The sequence below is a fragment of the Phoca vitulina genome, unplaced genomic scaffold, assembly GCF_004348235.1.
Source record: "Phoca vitulina isolate PV1807 unplaced genomic scaffold, GSC_HSeal_1.0 scaffold1, whole genome shotgun sequence".
Lineage (NCBI taxonomy): Eukaryota > Metazoa > Chordata > Mammalia > Carnivora > Phocidae > Phoca > Phoca vitulina.
In genome coordinates, this window is record NW_022589704.1 from 93428836 (window position 1) to 93452358 (window position 23523).

Genomic DNA, 23523 nt, shown 5'->3' on the forward strand with positions numbered 1-23523 from the left:
GGAAGAAGTAGGCCATGGGTCCCTTGGGTCTCAACAAAGGAAACAGATTCACATCTCAGATACTAATTCTAGGATGAAAATCTCTGGATTACAATTATTCTGACAACTTTGGAAAATGGGAGTTCTCTACTCTGAGCATCCAAATGAAGTCATGTTTAACTCATGTGACATTTCCAGAATAGGACTTCACCTCAATCGAGGAATACAGACTTCAACTCTAAGTTTATTTTGGGCATGATCATTATCAAATTTGGGAGTTTCCTTCACAGTCCTCAGCTAATTATCAGTGAAATGAGGCTCAAGGAGGTAAATTGCCAGCAGCAATAAGAAATGGTGAATATGGGAAAGGGAACAGGACAGAAACAGAAAAAAACCGACCGCCGGGGCAGTGAGTTCCTCATTCTGGACATGTCCACTACAACACTTCCTGAAATTACCACTGCTGTTGGCATCAGTGACGCCTGATGAGCAAGAGCAAGTGAGATTTCATTCTGGGGTCAGCGTGTGAGAAGTGATTAAGTATGGAACAGAGTTTAAAATAGTTTCCTTTAAAAAAAAAAAGCTGACTTTTTTTCTTTACAAGGGTTGATGTATAAATAATTAAGACTCTTTTTTTTTTCCGAAACTCTATCTACATGAAAGACCTCATTCCTCATCAGTCATCAAGTGGACCCTACACAGCATCTGTGCGGAATGAAACGTGTTTAGTGCTTGCCAATCCAGAATCCACCCAGGGTCCTTTCCCAAATGGTTTTCAGTGATACTTCATATTGAACGTTTTTTTCTCTAGAACATTTCTAAGGCTTTTCACAAAATGCTCACATGGCCTTAATTCCAATTAAACAACAACAAAAAAATTCAGTGATTCCCAAGGGAAAGGTTCCACAGCACACGTTTCTACAGCTAAAAGCCCTGAGAATCATAACCCAAAATACACAGCCATCTAGTTTGTTTTCCCATTTATCTTTGGTGGCATTCTGGAAAACAGAGGGGAAGCGTGAATACTCACGGAACATGGTATAAAACTGCTGTGGGTTCAGATTCCATTTTCCCCAGGGCGTCTTGTGGCCTTTAGACTGGGCATAGTTAGCATGGTTAAACTCTGGCTCGGTACCAAATGAATCCAGGACTCGGAGCATGCACCTGAAAAGAAAAAGTAATGTGGATAAAACTACAACTTTGACCCCAAAGTTCAAAAGGTAAAAGTTCGTGGCACCTGGGTGGCTCAGTCGGTTAAGTGTCTGCCTTCGGCTCACGTCATGATCCCAGGATCCTGCGATGGAGCCCCGCGACGGGCTCCCTGTTAAGCAGGGAGTCTGCTTCTCCCTCTGCCTCTGCCAACCCCCACCCTGCCCTGCTCGGACTCTGTCTCTCTCTCCCTCAAATAAATAGATAAAATCTTAAAAAAAAGGTAAAAGTTCTAACCTGTCCTGAAGGGACTACCAAGAACGGACAAATACTTTTCATCAGAAACACTAGTGGGTGGGAAGTGAGAGACTACAACATATATACCGAACATCTCCATGTGTGACTTCTGAGCCTGAGCCATCACACACAGATACGTTTTCCTTCAGATTAGCTGACAAGTCACAGAAGATCACTCAGATAACAGCAAAATACAAAGTCCCACGAGAGCTAGCACTGTAGACTGTCTGGTTCACTGTTGCCCCCTCGCTAGGGCCAAGCGTACACCGGTGGAGCCTAATGAAGAGCTGCTGAAGAAACAAAGAACTACCATTTTTAGAAGTGGCCATGGTCTGAATATTTGTGTTCCCCTCCCAAATTCTTAGGTTGAACCTCTAACCCCCCAAGGTGATGGTACTAGTAAATAGGGCTCTGGGGGTGATTAGCTCATGAATGGGTTTAGTATTCTTATAAAAGGGACCCCACAGGGGCTCCTAGGTGGCACAGTCAGTTAACTGTCTGACTCTTGATTTTGCCTCAGGTCATGATCTCAGGGTTCTGGGATGGAGCCCCGCATCAGACTCTACGCTCTGCAGGGAGTCTGCCTGGGATTCTCTCTCTCTCTCCCTTTGCCCCTCCAGCTCCTGATCTCTTTCTCTCTGAAATAAATTAATTTAAAAAAGAGAGAGAGAGACTGCCCCAGAATTCCCTTGCCCCTTCCAGCAGGTGAGGACAAAGTGAGAAGTCTGAGACCTGGAGGAAGGAGAGCCTTGCTTGACCACGCCGGCCCTCTGTCCTTGCACTTCAGCTTGCAGAACCATGAGCAATGAAGGTTGTCTCTAAGCCACCCAGACTGGCATTTTGTACAGCAGCTCGAACGGACGAAGATGGAGGTCTTACTCTCCGTAAAGCATACGGCACACTTTGGCTCTTTCAACAGTCATTTACCATTTTCATCAATTAATAAGAGTATTTATTTTTAGGTAGAGTTTAGAACCTCCCTTAAGAGGCAGTGTTGATTTTTCTGTCAACTTGACAGGACTGGGACGTTACTGCTTTCTTCCAGAGCCAGGAGTAAAACTGAAGATGTTTCATTTGGCTCTTCCAACAAAGTCTTCAAACTGGGTCAGCCAAATATCTGGTCTACCACCTATTTTTGTATGGCTTGTGAACTAAGAATGATCTTTATGTTAAAAGGTTTTTTCTTTTTTTTTTTAAAGGGATAGTTTGTGACATGAAAATTAGATGAAATTCCATTTTCAGTGTTCAGAAATGAAGTTTTATTTCAACCTAGCCACGCCTAATTGTTTACTTAGGGTCTATGGCTGCTTTCACTCAATAATAGAGAACTTCAATAGTTGCTGGAAAGACCATATGGCCAGCAAAGCCTAAAATATTTACTACATGACCCTTTATAGAAAGAGCCTGTCGATCACTGCTTTAGAGTACACACACACAAAAACAACCAATTCAAGAATCAATGCTGAAACCTCCTACATTAATTAACTCATTCTTTCAATTCATCACCGATTCTCAAACCATTGATGTACATTTAGCTTGTGTCTGGCCAATAAAAATAGCTGTTTTCTGTGGTTATACCTCATCAATACTTCTGAATGGCTCTTCCTGGACCAATGAGCATAAAAGCAAATAAATATTAAAGCCCACATTTTAAGGGCGCCTGGGTGGCTCCGATGGTTAAGCACTGGCCTTCGGCCCAGGTCATGATCCCACGGTCCTGGGATCGAGCCCCACGTTGGGCTCCTGGCTCAGCGGGAAGCCTGCTTCTCCCTCTCCCTCTGCCTCTCCCCCTGCTCATGCTCTCTATCTCTATTGCAAATGAATAAATAAAATCTTAAAAAAAATAAAAAAATATTAAAGCCCACATTTTATAACCAGATAATGGCAAGTGAGTTTTAAGTATCGGATCCAGTTTCTTTCTTCCTTTTCCCACTACGATGAAGGCGTTCTCTTAACTTTTTTTTCACATCAATGTGTGATTCAGAAAAATAAAATGCAAACACCAGATTGGATTTTCCAGAAAAATCAACAGCAAATCGCCACTTTCGTGTGATGCTTTTCTCATCTGAGATCACCACCCTTTCTGTAGACAAGAAAGGGAGGAAAAGAAAGAGGACGGGAGCGAACACAAGCTGACCACAGAAAGCGTTTCCTTATTTTGGATTCCTGCGTGGCTCTCAAGGAACATGCTACCATTACGGTAACAATTTTCACAATTAGCACCAAGAATGCATCATCAGCCTGACAACCGTCAACCACAAGGTGGATGGAAACAGGAGCCCACAGTCCAGGAAAAAAGAAAGCTGGGGAGCCAAGGAACTGACCCGTGTGTGTTTTCTCCGGTCTCTGAGTAGTTTGGGGCATTCCTTTTCTCTTCTTAATAAAACATTGCCATTCCTTAACATATATATATTTTTAGTATCAAAGTTTGCATTAAAAACTTACATCAAAACCTCCTATATTGTAACTAACTCTTTAACTTGTATTTTAAAATAAGCCACTGGTTGGAGCCAGTATATTTTCTTCTGAGAAAGATGGCAGCATTCAGAGAACGTAGGGACAACAGTGGCTGTTCTGTAGAGGGTTGTTGCAGAGCAGGAGGGGAGGGAGGGACACACGCGGACAGGTGGGGGTGCTCTGCTCCTGCCCAGGGGATGGGGCTGAGCCTCAAAGATTACAGGCTCTGTGCAAGCACAGCAGGGAGGAACAGGCCATCCTTGTCCTAAGAAACCTTTGTCTCGAAGGCTTTGGCTACTTCTACTCAGTTGCAATCCACTCTAACAGGGTATACGCCTCTCTAGCTTTGGCGTGTGATTTTATTTTTAACTTTGGAGTTTTACTGGTTTTCTTTTAAATTTAGAGAATTCAGACAAACCCTGATGATTCAAGATGCCTGGTGGGAGCCTAATGCCTACAAACCGGGACTCTGATACTGTGCTACATGATGCTGGGCTTCTCAAGCCAGTGGAAAGCTGTAGCATGAAAGATCGAATGTCTGAGAAACTTGGAATTCTACTTCCTCCTACGTAAGCTTTAGTTTGGGAATCATCTATTTTTTTAGCTGATCTGGGTTTGTTTTATAAACCAGAGGCAGGGGACGGATCTCTGTGTATGGCAGAGGAGGTTTAACATTATAGTTTTCCTCCTTCAATCACATTCTACAGCTGTGTTTTTGGAACTGGGTCTGTGTTGTTAGTATTTATGCAGTTCCTCTAATGTCTTTTGTGTGTCTGAAGCATCAGAACAGACCGATGACTTAAAAAGATATTTGCCTTGCTGCCCGAGGCAGCTGGCCTCCTTCTAACAGGAATCGCTGCGGTCATGCCAAATGACTTCTGGAACATTCTCTTTGCTCTGAGCCACACTACTATAAGATGGACAACTTCCTTGCCAGGACCTACTTTCTAATTTGGAGTTGAATGTAAAACATGTTGTATCTTGCGCTATTTGCACCTCACTTTCCTGTGTGTCCTCAATACTCAGCAAAGACCTCATAAGAAGAAAAATGGGTATGAGTTTTGCAGTCCCGAGCGGTATACTAGTTGTATGTAGGCACTGAACACATGTTTAACTGAATTTCTTGGGTCCCTACATAAATTGGAAAGAATTTACAAATATGTTTCCAAGATCAACAGGACTCAAGGTTTTGCTCCTAAATGGAAGATCAGATGATACCTTTACATTTAATGGAATTCCTGCCATGTACCATCAACCAAGATGAATTCAGAGAGTCCTGACCGTGTTAAATCTTCAGAAGGGAAAGAAGTGGGTAAGAAACTTTCCAGAGGACCTGCTTGGTCTTTGGATGAAATCTTAGCTTCATCACACCACAAAGACTGCAAGGCTGAAGTCCTAACAGATGTCCTGCCAGCTAGTATTACTAACATGGACGATGATTTATTAAAGGGAGGATAGATACTATACCCTTCCATAAAATTCCTCTGAGACGGTGCCTTTTCATCCAATAAGAATCAAATACCAACTGCTGGTGACCATTTTAATAATGAAATCATCCTTTTTAATTGACCGAAACACTACCACTGAGGACATTTTTTCTATCCCAACAGCCCTTCTTAATGGTGAGGATATGTGAGTCTAGGGATGCCCGTGATGCCTCTGTCCTTTTGTACCAGATGCCTGCCATTTGCTAAATGCCAGAGAACAATAGCTCTGCCTTTCTTTCCTTCTTTAATGCTGTAGCTAAAAAGGAAAAAAAAATGATTGTTTACTTACATGGCTTATTAACCAAAAATAAAGACGGCTATTTCCACATAACTGAGAACAAATGTGACGGCTTGTGATGTATGAAGATTTCAAGGAAAAACAAACCAAAAAAAAACAGGAATAATGTGATGCAGAAGGTAGAGTGCTATCCTGGCCCAAACCAAGATTTTTACTTTGCTTTTTGATGAAACTGTATCCAAAAGGAAATGAAAAGTGCACAGACTCCTCAATCAATCCCTTCCTTCTGTCCCTGAGCACGGCACTGCCGAGGGAGAAAAAAATATTGCTACTGGCAAGAAAACTGCAAGAAAATCTACAGACAATGATGTTTTCCCTACTATGTTTTGGAGAATCTTAATATCTTGACTTTTTATTTCTTTTGAATATCTACTAAAGGACTTGCAATCTGATATAGGCTTGGAGATTAAAGTTAATAAATAATATTAAATTATAAACTAATCTGAAATGGACCTAGTTCACGTTGTTAAGGATTCAATTATTGGGTCAAGTTACAAGAACACATCAAAACATCTCTTTACCCAATAGCAATAGAAAAGAAACACATGAAGAGATTTTAAGTCATGCTACTTGAAAGATTTTCCAAGTGTTCTTCTAGGAAGTTGGTTCAAACTGTAGGTCAACATTCACTATCAGCTAGTCAAGTTGGTACTAACTTCAGGATTTTTACCCAAATTTATGTACCACTGACACCATTAGATAAAATATGTTTATTTACATCTATTGGAAACTTTTAAAGGCCATAAATGAAAGCCAGTACCAACTCTAGTAAGGGGAAGATAACCAAAAATAGCGTATTTCTCTTCTTTAAAAATTATTATTAAATTTAAACTGGATACTTTGCCTGAAGGCTGAAACTGACAGCTACCGTCAGCTTGTTAAAAACGCATGTAAGTGTCCAAGATGTGCTGGAGGTACCACGGCATCACACTGAGCCTCTTTAGAAAGACTGGAGGAAATCTGAAAGCTTGACAAACTTCATTATATAATTCATTGTTATTTAATGCCATGCTTGTGTACCATGTAAAATCATCTCAAACACTAAATCATGGTCCCAAACCGACACAGAGGGAAACAATGGGTTCTTCTCCAAAATGACAAAGGCGTGCACTTGGGTCATTCTCAGCACACATCGTCTTAAAAAGTGCAAAACCCCAGCATTCAGACAAGGTATTCACAGCTTTCTCTTCCAAAAATGACAACTCACGAGGGAAAAGGGAAGAGAAATGAGTCATCATCTCAAACCTGAGCAATATAAGAAATGACATTTTCCACATTTTATCCAAATTGTTACTTAAACAAATGATACTGGGTGTAGGCACACAGAGAGGAATGAGGAGTATTAATGAAGGTGAAGAGGTGGCTGGACACTTATTTTCTATTCCTAAAAGAAATCAATGAAAATAATGAATAGCCTTTGAAAGTAAAAAGTCACTGGGGAGAATGTGAATTTCAATTAGGAATGAGAAACCTATTCCACACAGTCCAAAAGGTAATATTTGATAAGCGTTTTCTGCCTGTAACCAATGTCCCCCCTGTTTTAAAAAAATAAAAAAAAAAAGCTCTATTAACTTTAGGACAGCATGTAGCACTTACTGGTAGTGAACCCAGGATGGCCCAAGAGTTTTCTTGAATTGAGCAAGTCCTACAATATCAATATAAATGAGCTCAACGATCCTGTCTCCTACAGTTGGGCAGCCAGATCGGTTTCCTACAACCTTCTTCATTATCCTAGAAAAAGGATAGGAGAGAGGAAAAGAATAGTAACTTATTTCAAGATATGACACTTAGCAACATTAACAGGCAAACAAACATCCCAAGAATGTTGTCGGGGAGGATGGCATGGTCTGTCCTAATCTGCTGCCTATCCAAATTCTGCCCACCAATCAGGGCCTATCCAGAGCCTTGATTCTGATTCTGGCAAAAATAAATGGTGGCACAGGTGCGTGCGTGCGCGCGCGCGCACACACACACACACACACACACACACACACACACACACTCTGAAACCAAGGAAGAGCTGGGTCTGAATCTGTCTCTATTATCTAGCTCCACTAGCAGCCACGAGATCTTAGACAAGTCACTAACCTTTCTGGTCGTTCCTCCTCATGAGAAACAAACAAACAAAAAAACCTGACCTACCCACAAAACAGGATTTGTGACAGAAAAGATAGTAAGAAAGCAACATGTCAGGGATTCTTCAGGTGTTTAAATGAGGTATTAAAAAGAAAAGTGCCTCATGTGTCCCAGATACTCAGTGGCTATTGCTTTCCCCAACAGAACCTGTTCTCATTACTCCAGCCCCTACTGACTTCCTAAAGGTCTTCAATTTCTAGCCACTACAATATAAACTTCTATACTGTCTTGTGCTGTTTCCTAATTTTTTCTATGTCAATTTTTTCCTTCTGACTAGACTCTATTACATAACCGGCACTGTGGTTTATAATTTTTCGTTACCCTTCCTTCCATCTACCCACCTCCTCACCCATCCATACAAACCCACCCTTGCACCCAGAGAGAGCTGACATACTTGGTCAAAAGCCAACTTCACGTGCGGGAGTAAAAACTGCTCACCGAACCACACTGCCACTCACACCCAGAAATCGGTCCTCACTGATGCCTTTTATCCCTGCCCACCCCCCATAACCATCCCTCACCAAATTCTGGCCACCCTACTTCAAAGGACAAGTCCTAGGAGTCTCTGCTCTGTAGCTCGGTACTGCCACGCCTTCAGGTACCCTCCTCCTCCTCCTCTCATCTGGCCCTCTGAAATGACCAGGTTCTGTATAACCAGTTTCTTCCCAAGAATTTGAAAGTATTTCTACACAGGGCCAGACAGTAAATACTTTCGCCTTTGCAGGCCACACGTCCCCTGTCTCAAGCACGCAACTCTGCCCTTGGAGAACAAAAGCAGTCCTGGGCAATCCATCCACAATGGGTGTGCTGTGTTCCCGTGGGAGTTCCGTGACAAAAACACATAGAAGATGCATCTGGCCCACGGTGCCAGCGTGTGCGGACTCCTGGTCGACCCTGTCTTCAGCGGTTCCCAAACTTGTCTGCACACTGGAATTATCTGGAGGCATCGAGATACTCATGCCTGGGTCCTATCCCCACAGGTTGTGATTTAATTAGTCTGGCATATGGTGTGGGCACTGGGAGGCCACAAAGATCCCCAGGTGATTCTAATGTGCAGGCATCTTCAGGAACCACTGCTCTATGTGGCTTTCATAATTACCTTCTTAAATAAAACACATCTGGTTCTGTCACCAGTGCTTAAAGCACTCTATGGACTTCTTGAACAAAAAATGAAGTCTCTGCCTGGTAGTCCTTTAGTACGCCTTTTCTGACCTCCCTAGGGAGCGCCTGTCCCTAGAGTTCCCACAGTTTTCCATTTATTCACCCACTCACTCATTCCTTGATTCATCCCTTCACTGGTTTGCTCAGTAACTAGTCACAAGCACCCGCTGGGTGCTGGGCACTATTCTAGGTGCCACATACACCATGGTGAGCAATAGTCACTGTTTCTGTACTCTCTTGGCTTACGTTATAGCATCCATGCCTCAATTAGTACTAATCACATTGCAATTAGTGTAATTATTATGCGATGTATTAGCCGTAATTACCAAAAGACTGGCATTTCCTTGAACACATGCTGGTCATCTCTGTATACCCCATACCGAGAACCAGTGCCCAGAAAGCACTGAATGACTGCTGAACGTAGGGACGCCTCGACTGCGCAGGCCATGTACACAACGTGTTTTAAAGCAAGCAGGAGGCAGTGTGCTAAAGGGACACGGGTAGTGTTGAGGGGTTCAGAAGGCCTCGGGTTTATCTAGATCCAAAAGGAGCAATTTAGTACAGTGGTCAAGAGCACAGGCTTTGAGGTCAGACAGGCTTAGTTCTAATCCTGGCTCTCAAGTGTTTTCCATGTGTTCTTAAACAACTCAGTTTCCTCATCGTTAAAATGCAGAAAGCAACAGCACTTACTGCCAAGTTTGTGTAAATAGTACGTAAAATGCTCAGTATCCGATGCACAGTCGTGCTCAACAAACGTTAGCTGCTAATAGTCGTCATCGATACTGTGGTTATCCTAACTGTTGACCCTCCTGTTGTAACTAATGCCCTGATCACAGTTTTAGCATATAGAAATCATTTTAAAAATGACAGTTGATATTATTGCTTTCATCTCAACAGTGCCACTCCTCAGGTGTGTGGACCTTGGCCCCTAACACAAGTGACATCTCTGGGCATCAATGTCATGGACAATAACGTAGGAGTGTGGGGGGGCATATTTTGTTTTACACACCCTTCCATCTCTAGAATGCTCACTCTAGGTATTTCTTCTGGAACGTTTGGCATACTGCAACATGATAACTTGGCTGCTGGGAAGAAAGTCTCCATGGGCAGTTATCCAAAGGAGTGAAGGGGTGCGAAGCATTCCTGCCTAGCCATGCTGTGTCAATCTTCAAGAGATTAAGAGAGGGCTAGAGCCAGAAGAAGGTTTCAGGGAACTAGAAAAGCCAGGTAGAGTTAACAGACTCAGACTGGAAAGTTGGCTTTACTGAAAAGAGGATTGGATCAGGGCTTTCAAGAAACTCATTCTATCCAAATTAAATTATAAACAGGAACCTGCCCTGTTTTAAGATTTGGAAGGCTTGAAGTTGAGTAGGGAATGGTATGCATTTCAGCAAGAGACAGGGAATTAGGAAAGTCAATAATGTTTTGTGCTGCACATGTTGGAAGCACCTGTTAATAGCAAAGAATAAGCTCCTTAGTTTGAATTTTCTGGCATTCATTTATGAAGCCTCTGGAGCCTGCATCTACAATGAAAACATATTATCCTTTTCACAGTGTATGTATTTAGCTCCTGAAAATAATCTTCTTATCTCCTGTTTAGTGAATTATCACTTTCATTTTCCTCCACAAGAAATTACACACTAATAGAGGGCTTTAAGAGTTTACAATTTCTTTTTTGTATTCTGATTTTAAAATTGAAAAGTAATCTCCTTACTCCTTGAGCTCAGCCAGTGAAGCTGAAATCCTAATGTCATGGCCCAGTAAGTACAGAGATGTAATTAAATCACTCCACTGAACTAATTCACCAAGAGGGCCACCACTGAAAGCTGTCTCTGCTATCTTAAATCCAGATTCCTTAGTCAGGAGTCCCAGGTGAACGAGGACCTGAAAAAAAAAAAACAAAACAAAGGAGAGGCATATATTGATTCCCACTGAACCAAGTACAAACTCCATAGTAACACACCAAAAGCAATCAACCAATTCTAAAGTGATGTTTACGTTCTAATGAAACCTCAACATGGCGTAAGATTTTTCTAAAAGGTACAAAGAAATGGAAGGAAATAAAGTCACTACTGCCCCTTTTATGGCTATGAACATGACATACGGACAGTCTGTTTCTAAAAAGCAGGATAACATTTGGGAAATCAGAATTAAAGGAGAATAAGCCAGGGCAATAAAATTATCATTTAACAATATTGTTTTTTTTTTTTTTCCCACAGCTGGAATATTTTTAAGGTTTTAATGTAAAAAATTCCAAACATAGCCAAAATCAGACACGATAATGCAGTCAATTCCAATGTACTCATCATATAAATTTCACAATTATTAACTCAGGATCTTAATGTACACCCCTCATTTTCTCCGAACCCCTCTAGCTTTTGTTGAAGCAAATCCTAGAGATCATATCCTTTCAACTGCAAATACTTCAGTTTGTATCTCTAAAAGAAACAAACCTTCAGTTAAAAAACATAACCATAACATCACTATCACCCCTAAAATAGCTATTAATTCCTTAATATCATTCAATATCCAGTTATCTTTTACACCTCCTCAACTGTTCCTGTTTTCAAGCACAGTTGTTCAAGTCAGAAGTCAAATAAATTGCATAAACTAAAATTGTCTCATTTATTTCTCAGGCTTCTTTAACTCCATCCTTTGGGGGTGGGGAGAGTTTTAAATCTGTCAAAGAGACTAGGTTGTATTTCCAGTAGAGTCTCTCACACTTCGGGTTTTGCTGATTATATAACAGATTCTTCCACCCCTTGTATTTATAGTAAATTAGTAATTAGATCCGCAGGCATGATTCAATTCATATTTGATGTTTTTGGCAACACTACTTCATAGGTGGTACTGTGTGCTTCCACTAGTGGGAACGTCTGGGCTCTCTGGTGATGTTAGCAGCTACTGATGATCACTAACTAGATGCACTCATCCATTAGGGGTTGCAAAATGGTGATACTTTATTATTCCTTCTGCCTTTATTAGCTGGAATGCTTCTATAAAGAGAAACTACCCCCCCCCCCCCCAATCAACTATTTGGCTCTGCTGAAGTACGGTTTACATAGAAAAAGCCCGGGAAATATTTCACTCTTACCCTTTATCAGTTTTCAAAATAACAGATTTGTTTGTTAGCATACTCTAATGACCATCAACGAGGCTTTTTAAAGGTATCATTATAAAATCATGGATAGAAGTATATTAGATGCGTTTCAATAAGCTGTAGTTATTATCCTTACGGATTATCAAATTGTCCCATCTTGCCAATGGGAGGCCATTCAAGTTGGCTTCTAAGTTCTTCTGACACAATTCTAGTAGTCTTTGAGAGTTTCTTTGCTCCCCAGTATGACAGATGTTCCCGGCTCATCATGTACAACTTCTGTCTCAGACCTTAACCAATGATTTTTCCAAGAACCTCTTATACCATTTAGTGGAAATGGCATCTAAAGATCAAGTTCTGGTGCATAAGGGGACTCTAGTTAATCATTGTCTGTAGCCCTTTTCAGTGGACGAAGCTGGAAATTTATTTCTCCTCCAGGATAAAACCAATCATAAATTCACACTGGTACTTCCCATTCAAACTCAGGATTACAGTAGCTTTGCATAACATTATCCATCTTACATATGTTATTTCCTCTCTCCCACATGGAAAATCCCACTTCTCCAGGATACTAACATTAAGTCCTTAAGCTTTATTCCAATATGCAGAAGGGATTCAGAATGAGAATATCTACACCACCACCTACTACGTGTAAACTTAGTAAAACTCAGTAAAACTTCTCTTAAGGTATTTTGCAGTTTTTTTGTCCTTTGTGATATACCATCAGAAATGCTCAACTGGCTGTGTTCTAGTCACTAAGAACAGTCCTTCTTTGTGTGTTTGCTGTAAAAGTGGGTACGTAGTCAGCTCGGGTCTTATTTTCTTTGTAATTTTTAGATACTGTTTTTTTTCCATAATTCAGTTTTGTTTTATACTATGTCAAGTGATTCTAGTATCAAATCTACAGAGAAAGATATATTTAGTTAAGTCTAGTTTCTAATCCTGTTGCCTCCCTCCTTCCCCATATTTGACTCTTTTTATTGTGGTAAAATAGATGTTAATATAAAATTTAATATTTTAACCACTTTTAAGTGTACAGTGGCATTAAGTGCATCCACAATGTTATGCAACCAGCTCCACTATCCATCTCCTTTAATTTCATGGTTTATCCATTTTTAAAAATATGATCAAGCATAAATGTATATTATATATACATCATGTGTGTGTACATGCACATATCTTTATGTATACATGTAGGTATATAGATATATAAAATTATCTCTTCCTTTTAAAAATAATGTTCACTGTTCTCCATCTACTATTTATTGACCTATATATAGGTCAATATATCCTAGAGATTATTGCATAGGATTATGTAAAAATACTCTAGTTCTTCTTACAGTCCACCTGGATTTTTGACCTAATTCTCTTCTACAGAGGACTATCTGGGGCCTGAACATTTGGACCTACTGTCTCATAAATTCAAGGGATTTAGCAGAATGGAACCACTAAACTGTCACTTGGGGTTTTGCAAGTTCATCATCCCTATTTCCTTTTTTTGAGGATATCAAATTAGTCAAATTAGGAACACCAAAGTCATTTTTAATTAATTTTTAGATGCGGGTAGTAGAGATTGCTTAATTTGCTCTGTTGTCATCCGGACAGTTAATCTAAAGCCAAGGCCATTTAACCTATAACTATAGGCTATAAAATCTTGCATGCTCAGGGTTATTCCCGGAGGTTTTCTAAGCAAATCCTCATGGACTTCAGACAAATTGGCCCCAGTTTAATTGATAGTATCTCTCCCTCAAGAACAGAAGCAGAAGCACCAACTCAACATAGCAGCAATGGAACGCACCAGTTGCCCAAAGCCCAGAACTGACAAATACCACAACCAGGAGATTGCCAAGATGATGTAACAACAAGTTCTCCAAGGTTGTATCTGGGTAAAGCCAAGAGGGTTAAGTTTCCTGATGCCACGGGGACAGTCAGGATAGTTCAAAGGAAAATCTCACAGGCAGATACTGGGCTTGGCTTCACCCAAGAAACATGTGTGCTGGTCCCTGCTAAGCAGGATTACTGTAACTGGGGAAAGGAAAGCCCAAAAAAGGCTGTACAAGAGACTGAGCAGATTCACCCTGAGGGAATATCATTTGAGACATGACATTTCTCTTAGTCTTGTTTCCAAGCAAAATCGAATTTTAAAAGAAAACTGGCATCTAACTGAACTGAATTCATCAGAGACTCACTTTCTTCCGCTTTCTCTTTTCAAGATTCTGCTTTTCTGCCAGGGACTTGATTGCCTGGATCCACGCATCAGCCATTCGCCGGATCCGGAGTCTCATCCACCGGAATTCTTCATGCTTTTTCATCATGTTGTAGAGAATATTAAAATCTGTACGAATCTCCGCCTAGAAACAGAAATTTAATAAAAATGAACGGAAGATAAAAAGTCAGAAGGCATAATGGCTGTCATGATGTGACATTTGAAAACTTGAAAGAGCTAGTCAATTAAATGCAGGGCTTCAAAAGTGAGGCTTGTCTGCTGCACAGCTTTACTTCAAGGCCCCAGGATTACAAATTAAAGTAAAGGCCCCTGACTGCTGATCTGCTGTATGGGACATCATTACAAAATGAGAAATTGAGAAAGGCCCAGCACAGTCATTGCAAAGCCCCGAGTTACATTTAAATGCATTTTTTTTTTTTTTTACAATGAGTATGCTCGATGTACCTTGAAATTCTCTGCACCCGAATTTATTGCCACTTGGATCTACTGCAAGGCAGCAGACTCCTGGAAAAAGTAAAGTCAATTCTTAACAGGCTGCTTGGCATTGTGTAGGTTGCCAGAAAGCTTTAGTCTGCCCACAAAGTTAAGCAGGGAAATAAATGCTCATCTTCTAGTTTTGTCCCAATCTCAAACAAACAAAAGTTCATTATTTTTTAAGGAATTTAAAAGCCAGCAATACAATTTTCCTACCATAGCTGAATAAAATTTAAGACTCAGGCCAGAATAATTTAAAAGCCAGGAAGAACATTTTTCTAATGTAGCTGGGTACAACCAGTGATCAGAATAACAGAAAAATAGTAGCGCTCCTATTTATTTCTCGTAACATCTAGAACATGCTAACTCCATCCCTCAGCAGTCACGCACTTTGTTCTCAACACTCACCTGATCCCTTCTTGACCCAACCTTCTCCCAAGATTCCCATGGCCTACTGCATGGGTCAGCACATTGTGGCTGGGGGGCCAGATCACGCTGCCAGTTTTGGTATAGAAAGTTCCGCGGGAACATGGCCACACCTGCTCATTTACATCCTGTCTATGGCTGCCCCTTGCACTCAAGGTCAGAACTGAGCAGTTCCAACAGAGACCTTACAGCCTGGAAAGATGAAAATATTCACTATCTGGCCTTTGACAGAAAAAGTCTGCTGACCCTTGGTCTAAAGAATAAAGACATAAGCTTTTAATATGGCACAGAAAACCTTTCATGGTCCCTACTGATCTTTCCCATCTCATCTTCCACCAAAGCTCATCCAACACCCTATGGCCTTGTCCACTGAACTGCGCTCTACTCCCTGAAAACACCAAACTCTGGTGTGAGCACCTTTCCCCCCGGCACATCAGACACACCTTCCTCTCCTTCATCTACTGTGAACTCACTCATCATTTGAAATTCAGCTCCAATGTCATCGTCTCTTTGCAACCTCTCCTAACCCCTGCAGGCTGAGATGACTGCTTTCTCACTCACTTCCATCGGCCTGTGGTTCAGCTTTTACTTGGGTGTGGTCATGATTTTCACCTGTCACCCTTATGAGATCGCTGAGCGCCCCGCATCTGGCACCAGGTCTCATTCCTCTCAGGAGCCTATCACTCAGGACCCCCCAGAGAATCGCTCGAGAAACAGACACTACTGGTTAACTGATTCGATCACCCACATTTCCACAGGCCTGTGGAAAGAAGTTCTTCAGTTTACCATGATTTCAGGTTACAGCGGGCATGTCTAGCTGACTCCGCAGGTATCCCTTGGCATGAGAACCAAATCACAAGCCTAGTTTCCAAAAATCACTCACCAATGAATTATGATCGGCTTCTTCATAGGGATTTTTTGCTCTCCAAGGTAAATGAGGACACCAATTTTCAACCTGAAAAATACATGAGAGACACTAAGTCTGCTGGTTCGTTTGTACACCACGTAATGTTCACGCTAAGCACCAAGCACACCGTTCCCGACACACAATGAGCAGTACAGTTAAGGGGGTTGTTACTACTATTAGACTTCCATGCTTTCAGCGAGCAGCACAGACGCAGGGGGCCTCTCACACGGAACAACAGCAGCAAAGGAATCAAGGAGCCCACAATTACACTTCCTATCTGTCCTTCAAAGTACTTCACAGTGACGGACTCCTTCATCCGGTAAGCCTCATGTGTCTATATCAGACGGAGAGGGGTGGGGGGGGTCTCAGAGCAGCAAGGTAAAAGACGGAGATTGCAGGGGAATGAGAGGGGAAGGACAGGCATGATCCGTTATCTGTTGAGCCATGTCTGGAAAGGAAACCGCGCGACATTTGAGCCACAGAGCCCCATCATTTATCTCAGAATTAGGAAAGCAGCTGATCGTTTAATTGATCAAGGCTTTCCCTCATTTTCTGGCTGTTCACTTCACACTATGTCATCTCAAGGAAGAAGATGGTAAAAACTATTGGAGAAAGAGATAAAAGGAAGAAGGGAAAAAAAAAAAAACCCTCAGCAATCTTGCAAGAGCCACTCTAGAAGATGGATTGTTTTGTCAATGCAAAGAAGTTTAGAGAGTTGAGGGGAAGAGGAAAAATACCCAATTTTACAGGAATTACTTCAAAGAGGTTACTGAAGAAAATTAGGCAAAAAAAAAATTACAATTTTTAGTAAAAGAAAGACGAAAACTGCAGTGACGAATATTGCTGGCCTCTTTGTAAAACTGGCCATATGATGCCAGGTGGCATATCCCCTGTGTACACGTACGTGATGAGATTATTAAAGATGGCTAATAAACAGTCATCAAAAATATCTTTTTCTGCAATCTTTCACCGGCTAGGTGGACCTACAGAAATACACGGAGCAAGTTGGGGGGGCATCCTTGGAAGGCCGCAGCCTTCTCCGCCAGGAACACAGATTCCATCAAGATGGTGTGCCCTCCAGCTCTGGGTGCATTTTCAAACACACACAGCAGTTTCCCTCATCTAGAAATTGCTCTTAATGCCAGGTGATTTTGACTATGACCAAAATAACTGCGTGATTTGCATAAAGCCATCTGCTACTGCAAATGATGGGAAAGCAATAAGCGGAGGGCAGCAAAGCTTGGGGGAGGGTGGAATCCCTGGATAGGAAAAGAGCAATATTCTCTCTCTCTCTTTTTTTTCTTGTGGAGCAAAATTAGACTTTACCGTATTTGTGAATGACTTCAGAGACTCAAAAGGACTCCCCAGGAGGAAAGCTGAAATGGTTTCTACTCATAAAAAAAAGAAAATACTGACTTGCCTTGGATGCCCATGTCTAATTATGGAGACCTTGCAGCAATATCACCATGAGAAGCAATATCTGGGGCTCCACACATGTGAGAAATGAGGAAAAACCAGCAGAAAAGCAGCCTATAAGCAGATGAAGCCTCAGCTGGTCCCAGCAGCAGTGCAAACATCTGTACCTTGGAATCTTAGGCCAGCGTGAATTATTTACTTCAAATTAAATTCTTGCAAATGGACTAAATAAAACATTGCTATGAGGCATATTTATAACATGAAGGCTTCCCATGGACTGCAGCTTAGCATTTTCCACTGTGAGACCTTCAACCCCACACAAAACGGATGAGGAGGAGCGAGCAGGGTACAGATCTGAAGTCAGCCTCACACTAAATTAAGTAACGACATGTTCACGGCCACACGTCAGGATAAAGAATTTCCCCACAAATAGCCTAACAGGGAAAGATGAAACAAGACTGTGCATAAAGAAAGTCAACCAAATGGAGAGACATGAGCGAGACGAGATACTGACAAAGAAAAGTACATTCCCTCCTTGCTCTTCCACCCTCAAAAGAACCTCTCAAAATTCACTCAGATGAAAATACTGTCCGAGGGGATCTTCTAAAATAGGACTTCCCTACAGAATACTCAGGACTTTAATTCCTCTTTGAAAGTGATCATTTATCTCAGTTCTTGTTACTCTAAATCACTGGATAATACTTTGTAAGGTTTCAAGGGCATTGCTGAAAGTACAGAAAATGGAGTCAGTGCATTTTAGCTTTTTAGCAAGAAATCTTCCTGCTAGGGTGGCTCAGTCACTGGGCATCTGCTTCGGCTCAGGTCATGATCCTGGGCTCCTGGGGTCGAGCCCTGTGTTGGGCTCCCTGCTCTGCCGGGAGCCTGCTTTTCCCTCTCCCGCTCCCCCTGCTTGTGTTCGCTCTCTAGCTGTCTCTGTGTCAAATGAATAAATAAATAATAAAAAAAAATCTTCCTGTTATATATTCACTCGTAATGGAGGAAAAACCAATTATGAACATCTCTGACACCGAATGAAGATGGTGGGTTTTTAAGGTTGCTGGTTTTGTACAGTCAGGATGACTGGCTAACAAAATAATTAAATTATACATAAACCAATTTCTCCATGGGAAGCGGGGGGTGGGGGGAGGGGGACCCAAACCACTTTTTTCCTGAAACCTCAGAGGATTACCAAGATTGGAAGAAAGCCAGTACTGGCAGTAACTCCAAGTACTGAAACAAACAGCCCTCAAATGAGCAACATTTTCCTAAATAAGAGCGTCATTAATAACACTCAGGGAAAGTCTTGCTCAAGGCTAATAACTCAACTTCCTAATCCCTAATTTTGTTTTCTGCCTGATTTACCCAGGGCCATTTAATGAGTCCAACCCCCCAGCACAGCATCCTCCCAAGAAAGCTGGACCCTAGAATGAGCCCACTGCCTTCCTGCTCTGGAAGCTCTTCTAGTTCAAATTATTCTTACCATCTCTTCTCTGCTTCTTAGAACCCTCATGGCCTCTGTCAGCCTGGTGCCTTCCTATGCCCACGCCTTTGGCCACACTTTTCCAAATGTGACCCTTGGTGCTCTCCCTGGGACAGGATTTTGTATTTGCTCCGGGTGCAGGGACATGGATGTGGCTGGACCCTCCCACTGTCCACTCCCACCCCTGCCTGGCTCCTGGGAGCTGGGGAGCCCTGCCTCAAGACCTCTGCCAGGAAAGGAAATGGATAGCCTTCAAATAGTCCACAAATCACCATAGTACCTCTTAAGCACCAAAAACCACCTGAGTTCTTGGCACACGCACATAACAATCAATAGAGGAGCCAAACCGTGACTCAAATAACCTTCGATTTGAAGGCAAAACTCCTTTTCCAGAACCCATCTTTTTAGCGCACGATTCTCAGGCCACAAACTGAAGAGGCAGGAAAAACAGAAAAAGACCAGCCAGTCTAGAACTTTGGAACATTAACACATATTCCACAGAGAGAGACCTATAATTCACCTTTCTGGAATAAGGAGATACAAAATAAACCAATTTGATTTTTGACAAGCTTCCTCCCAATGATTTAAACTTCTTTGATCTGAGAAGGTTTAGCAGCTTAATTATGACCAATGTGAGTCAAAACAAAGTCCCTAAACAACTCATGTGGGTCACACTTACTTGCAAGGCCTGTAGAATGGACAATTCATTATATTTAAGAAAAAAGAAACTACTAGTAGATACATATATAGCTCAAGTTAGAATTTAAAGAGGGCAAAGAAGCAATAAAATTACAGCAAAAACTAGTAGGAGATTTAACATATATATGCACGAATTTACGTACAACTGGTATAACTTTGTAGTAACATCTGACTCTTTGGAAAGAATAATGAACAGGCACTGCTATGGCCTCTTCTCTCGTGACTAATGTGAAGTGTTGGCTCTCATGGATCACTGACGTATAGAATTTCATGTTGTATTTTTCAGATAGTAAGTGCAATCAAAACTAAATGAGAAAAATGTGTAAGAAAGGTGAGCTTATCTCTGGATGAGGGTGTTACAGGTGCTTTTCATTTTCTTCTTTATGCTAATCTGCTCATTATGAGTTTTTACAATGAACGTTTATTAACAGAATAATTTCTAAAGGAGTTACCTTACATAAGCATATAGTCACTTACTGAGGGTTTACAGTAAGTCAGAATCTCTGGGAAAAAAATAAGCTTGCATGCATTACATCATTTAATCCCATCCCTAAAGAGCCAGGTGACATGGGTACCATCACCAGGTTACGTGTGGGGAAGTCAAGGCTCCAAGGAGATGGGAACTTGCCAAGGCAAGCTCACCAATGAGCTCCAGAACTGGGTGACAACTGGGGTCTATTGCTCCCCTGACCAGAACACGTTAGAGCCTCCCTTAAAGACCAAGCTTAGTGGAGGATAGATGACTGCTGAGTGGGAAAAGAGCATTGAATTTGGAATTGGCCAAAATGGACTCTGTGCCCAGCTCTACCAATGACTAGACATATAAACTTAAAGCAGTTAGCTTTCAAGCTTTCTCACTTACCAAATGAAGGTGATGGCTCAGCTGACTTTTTTTTTTTAAGATTTTATTTATTTGAGAGAGAGAGTGAGAGAGAGTACCAGCAGGGGGAGCGGCAGAGGGAGAGGGAGAAGCAGACTCCCCAGTGAGCAGGGAGCCAGAGGCGGAGCTCGTTCCCAGGACCCTGAGATCATGACCTGGGCCGAAGGCAGACGCTTAACCAACTGAGCCACCCAGGTACCCTTCAGGTGACCTCTTAATAACCCTATTACACTATAAGATCTGAAAAAGATAATTCTACATCATCCTATCCAGGCTAGCTGGTTATATATCAAAAGGATATAGCTGACTATGTATGTATTCATTTAATACACTGACTAGTCATGTGAATATACATACCTACATACATGTATTCATCATATTGATGACATATCAAATGAAGTTACTCATGAAGTTATACGCTTAAAAAAGAAAAGAGCTTTCTCTACTCCGCTCCATACCCCACCCACTTCCCTTTCTAAGGCTCAAAAAGCCAATGCAAATGGTAAAAGATGTCTACACGTCACTACGTGGTTCAGCTCTCTAGACTGGTCCTCTGCACCAAACACCTGAGCTGATTAATATCTGGGCCAAATTGTTAGGAAACAGTTGTGTATGGTGTGTATGGTGGGCAGGGCGAGGGAGACTAAATATAAAAATAAAAGCTACACTGTACTAGGAGCCAGGCACTAGGATAAGCACTTGACACACATAGCCTCACTTGGTCTTCAAATAATCCCCTGGGAAAGGCCACTTATCATGCCGGATGAGGACACGGCCCAGGGAGGACCCACAGTTGAGGACTGACGTGCCATCTGTGCTGTCCCCGAGTCCCAGCGCTTAATCACCACGTGATGCGCACGGAACCCAGACCTTTGTGTCCCTCGGTCCCGCCAGCACAGTCCACTCTTCAGTGTTAGAGTATAACTGCCTGAAGCTTCTATAGGAAATCCTTCAGAACAAGTTTGCTCTGCTCCTACTGTGTGGCCGTGCTGTAAGGGCGATGAAAGCAGTAAGCACTCCCCGTGGGCAACTCCTGCCCCCGACGTCTGTTCTGTGCAGCAAGGAGGATTGTTTTCAAGCCGAAAGTGGATCATACCCTACACTAACGCAAACCCTTCAGAGGCTTTCTCCTTGTGCTTACAATAAAGCCTGGAATTTATACCAAGATCCTACAGAACGGGACCTGAACCCTGGCTGCCTCATTCACCCTGCCCTTCATATGAGACCTTCCTTCCAAGTCCAAACAGAACATTCTTACCTCACAAGGGTGGCCCAATGTGTGTGTGTATGGTGCGGGGCAGGAGGGTATGAAAAAAAGGACACCAAGTTAAATTAGAATTTCAGATAAATAATGATTTTTTTTTTTTAGTATTAGTATGCTCCATGTAGTATTTGTCACCTACTTATAGTTTAAAAAATTATTGTTTATCAGAAATCCAAATATCAATGGGTACCCTGTATTTTACCTGGGAACCCTATATCTCAGGGCTTCTGCATTTGTTATTCTTTCTCCCTGAAACATTCTTCCTTCCAGAGAGTTCCATGTGTGACTCTGTGACTTCCACACTATGCCCTGACTTTTCCTCAGAGAAGCCTTCCCTGACCTACTTACCTGGCCGCTCTGTATCCTCGACTCTACCTTTTTTTTTTTTTTTCCGCTTTGGAACACTCAGCACTTGTGGAAATGATTTTGTGCCCCGTGCGAATGACATTCCTTCAGAACAGAAACTTTGATTTGCCTGCTCAGGGCTCTGAGAACAGTGCCAAGCACACAGTAGGGTCTCGAGCATTATTGGAGTGGTGAATGAATAGTTCAAGGACGTGACTTGAGCACTAAAGATATTCATAACGATCCTCTTTTCCACGTAGGTGGCACTTACCCGCTGTCTTCATTTCATGAGAACCTTCCGGAAACACACACTGGGGCAGGTGAGGCAGGCTCTCCCTTCATCTCACTGAAGAGGAACGGGGCGGAAAGCTCTAGGCCACACACACGTAGCTGTATCCAGACAGGCCATGGAGCCTCCTGTGTATTCTCTAATACTGTACGACTACTCCCTACCAGGGCAGGCAGGAACACCATGACCAGAGAGTTCCGGACCAAACATGTGCGAGAGCGCGCCAAGGGCTGGGGCAATCCAACACCGTTCTCTGGGGGCTAGGGAAGGGGCAGAACTTCAACAAAAGCTACAGTAAGTATTCCACATGCCCAAAACCAGTTGGGTGCTGATGGCAGGATGTCACAGAGTCTCAAAAATCCATCCCAGATCACCGCAGGGGAAGCCTCTTCCTCCTCACAGGAGAGGCAGTAAACGAATTCCTCTGCAGCCAACCACACAGGGATGCACAGAGATGCTTCCCATAACCACCCCTCCCCGGGCGCACGTCCTGCTGCGCATGGCACAGTGGCAACACTGGCCCCTCGGGGCCGCATCTACACTTCGATAGCCAAAGGCACCTGATTTATAGAGGTAGTCACATTCTAGACACAGGGGACAGAGTACCTCTTCTGTGTTATTATGCAATTTTGCCTGAAGCATAGAAGTAGGCAAATAATGCTCAAGTGACAATGAGAATAAAAGATGGGCAAGAAAGCTGTGCCTTCTAATATAATTGGCTCATTCCATTCTCTTAGTCCCTGCATGCCTTATAGACCTAATACGAAAGAGCATTATATTAAATTGTGAAAAAGTGCTTGAAATACACCTGCTTCATCATGTCTCAAACTTAATGTTTTAGCAGATTTTAAAGTTACAAATTTCACAACATTTTTCTCAAGTTTAGAAAGGTGATAGCTGGGAGAAGTTACTCCAAACAAACAAAAATCGATCGCCTATTTTTTGAAAATGCTCTGAATAGGATATTTCATTCAATAAATATGTATGCCAGGCACCATTATCCCTGTGAACAAAACAGACAAAATCTCCCTGGAGATTAGTTTCCTTGCACTTGT

The 23523-nt window shown here is 42.1% G+C and overlaps 1 protein-coding gene across 10 annotated transcripts in view; it reads right to left on the bottom strand.

The window, feature by feature from the left end:
- MGAT5 (alpha-1,6-mannosylglycoprotein 6-beta-N-acetylglucosaminyltransferase) overlaps positions 1–23523 on the bottom strand; it is a 330719-nt gene that overhangs the window by 109401 nt on the left and 197795 nt on the right. For all 10 annotated transcript variants that reach the window (XM_032411587.1, XM_032411605.1, XM_032411545.1 and 7 more), the window contains 5 exons: positions 16072–16143; positions 14251–14412; positions 10679–10848; positions 7264–7398; positions 1010–1143 (listed from right to left, as the gene is read on the bottom strand). In XM_032411587.1, coding sequence (XP_032267478.1) covers positions 1010–1143; positions 7264–7398; positions 10679–10848; positions 14251–14412; positions 16072–16143 — 673 coding nt within the window. The remainder of the gene's footprint in view (positions 1–1009; positions 1144–7263; positions 7399–10678; positions 10849–14250; positions 14413–16071; positions 16144–23523) is intronic.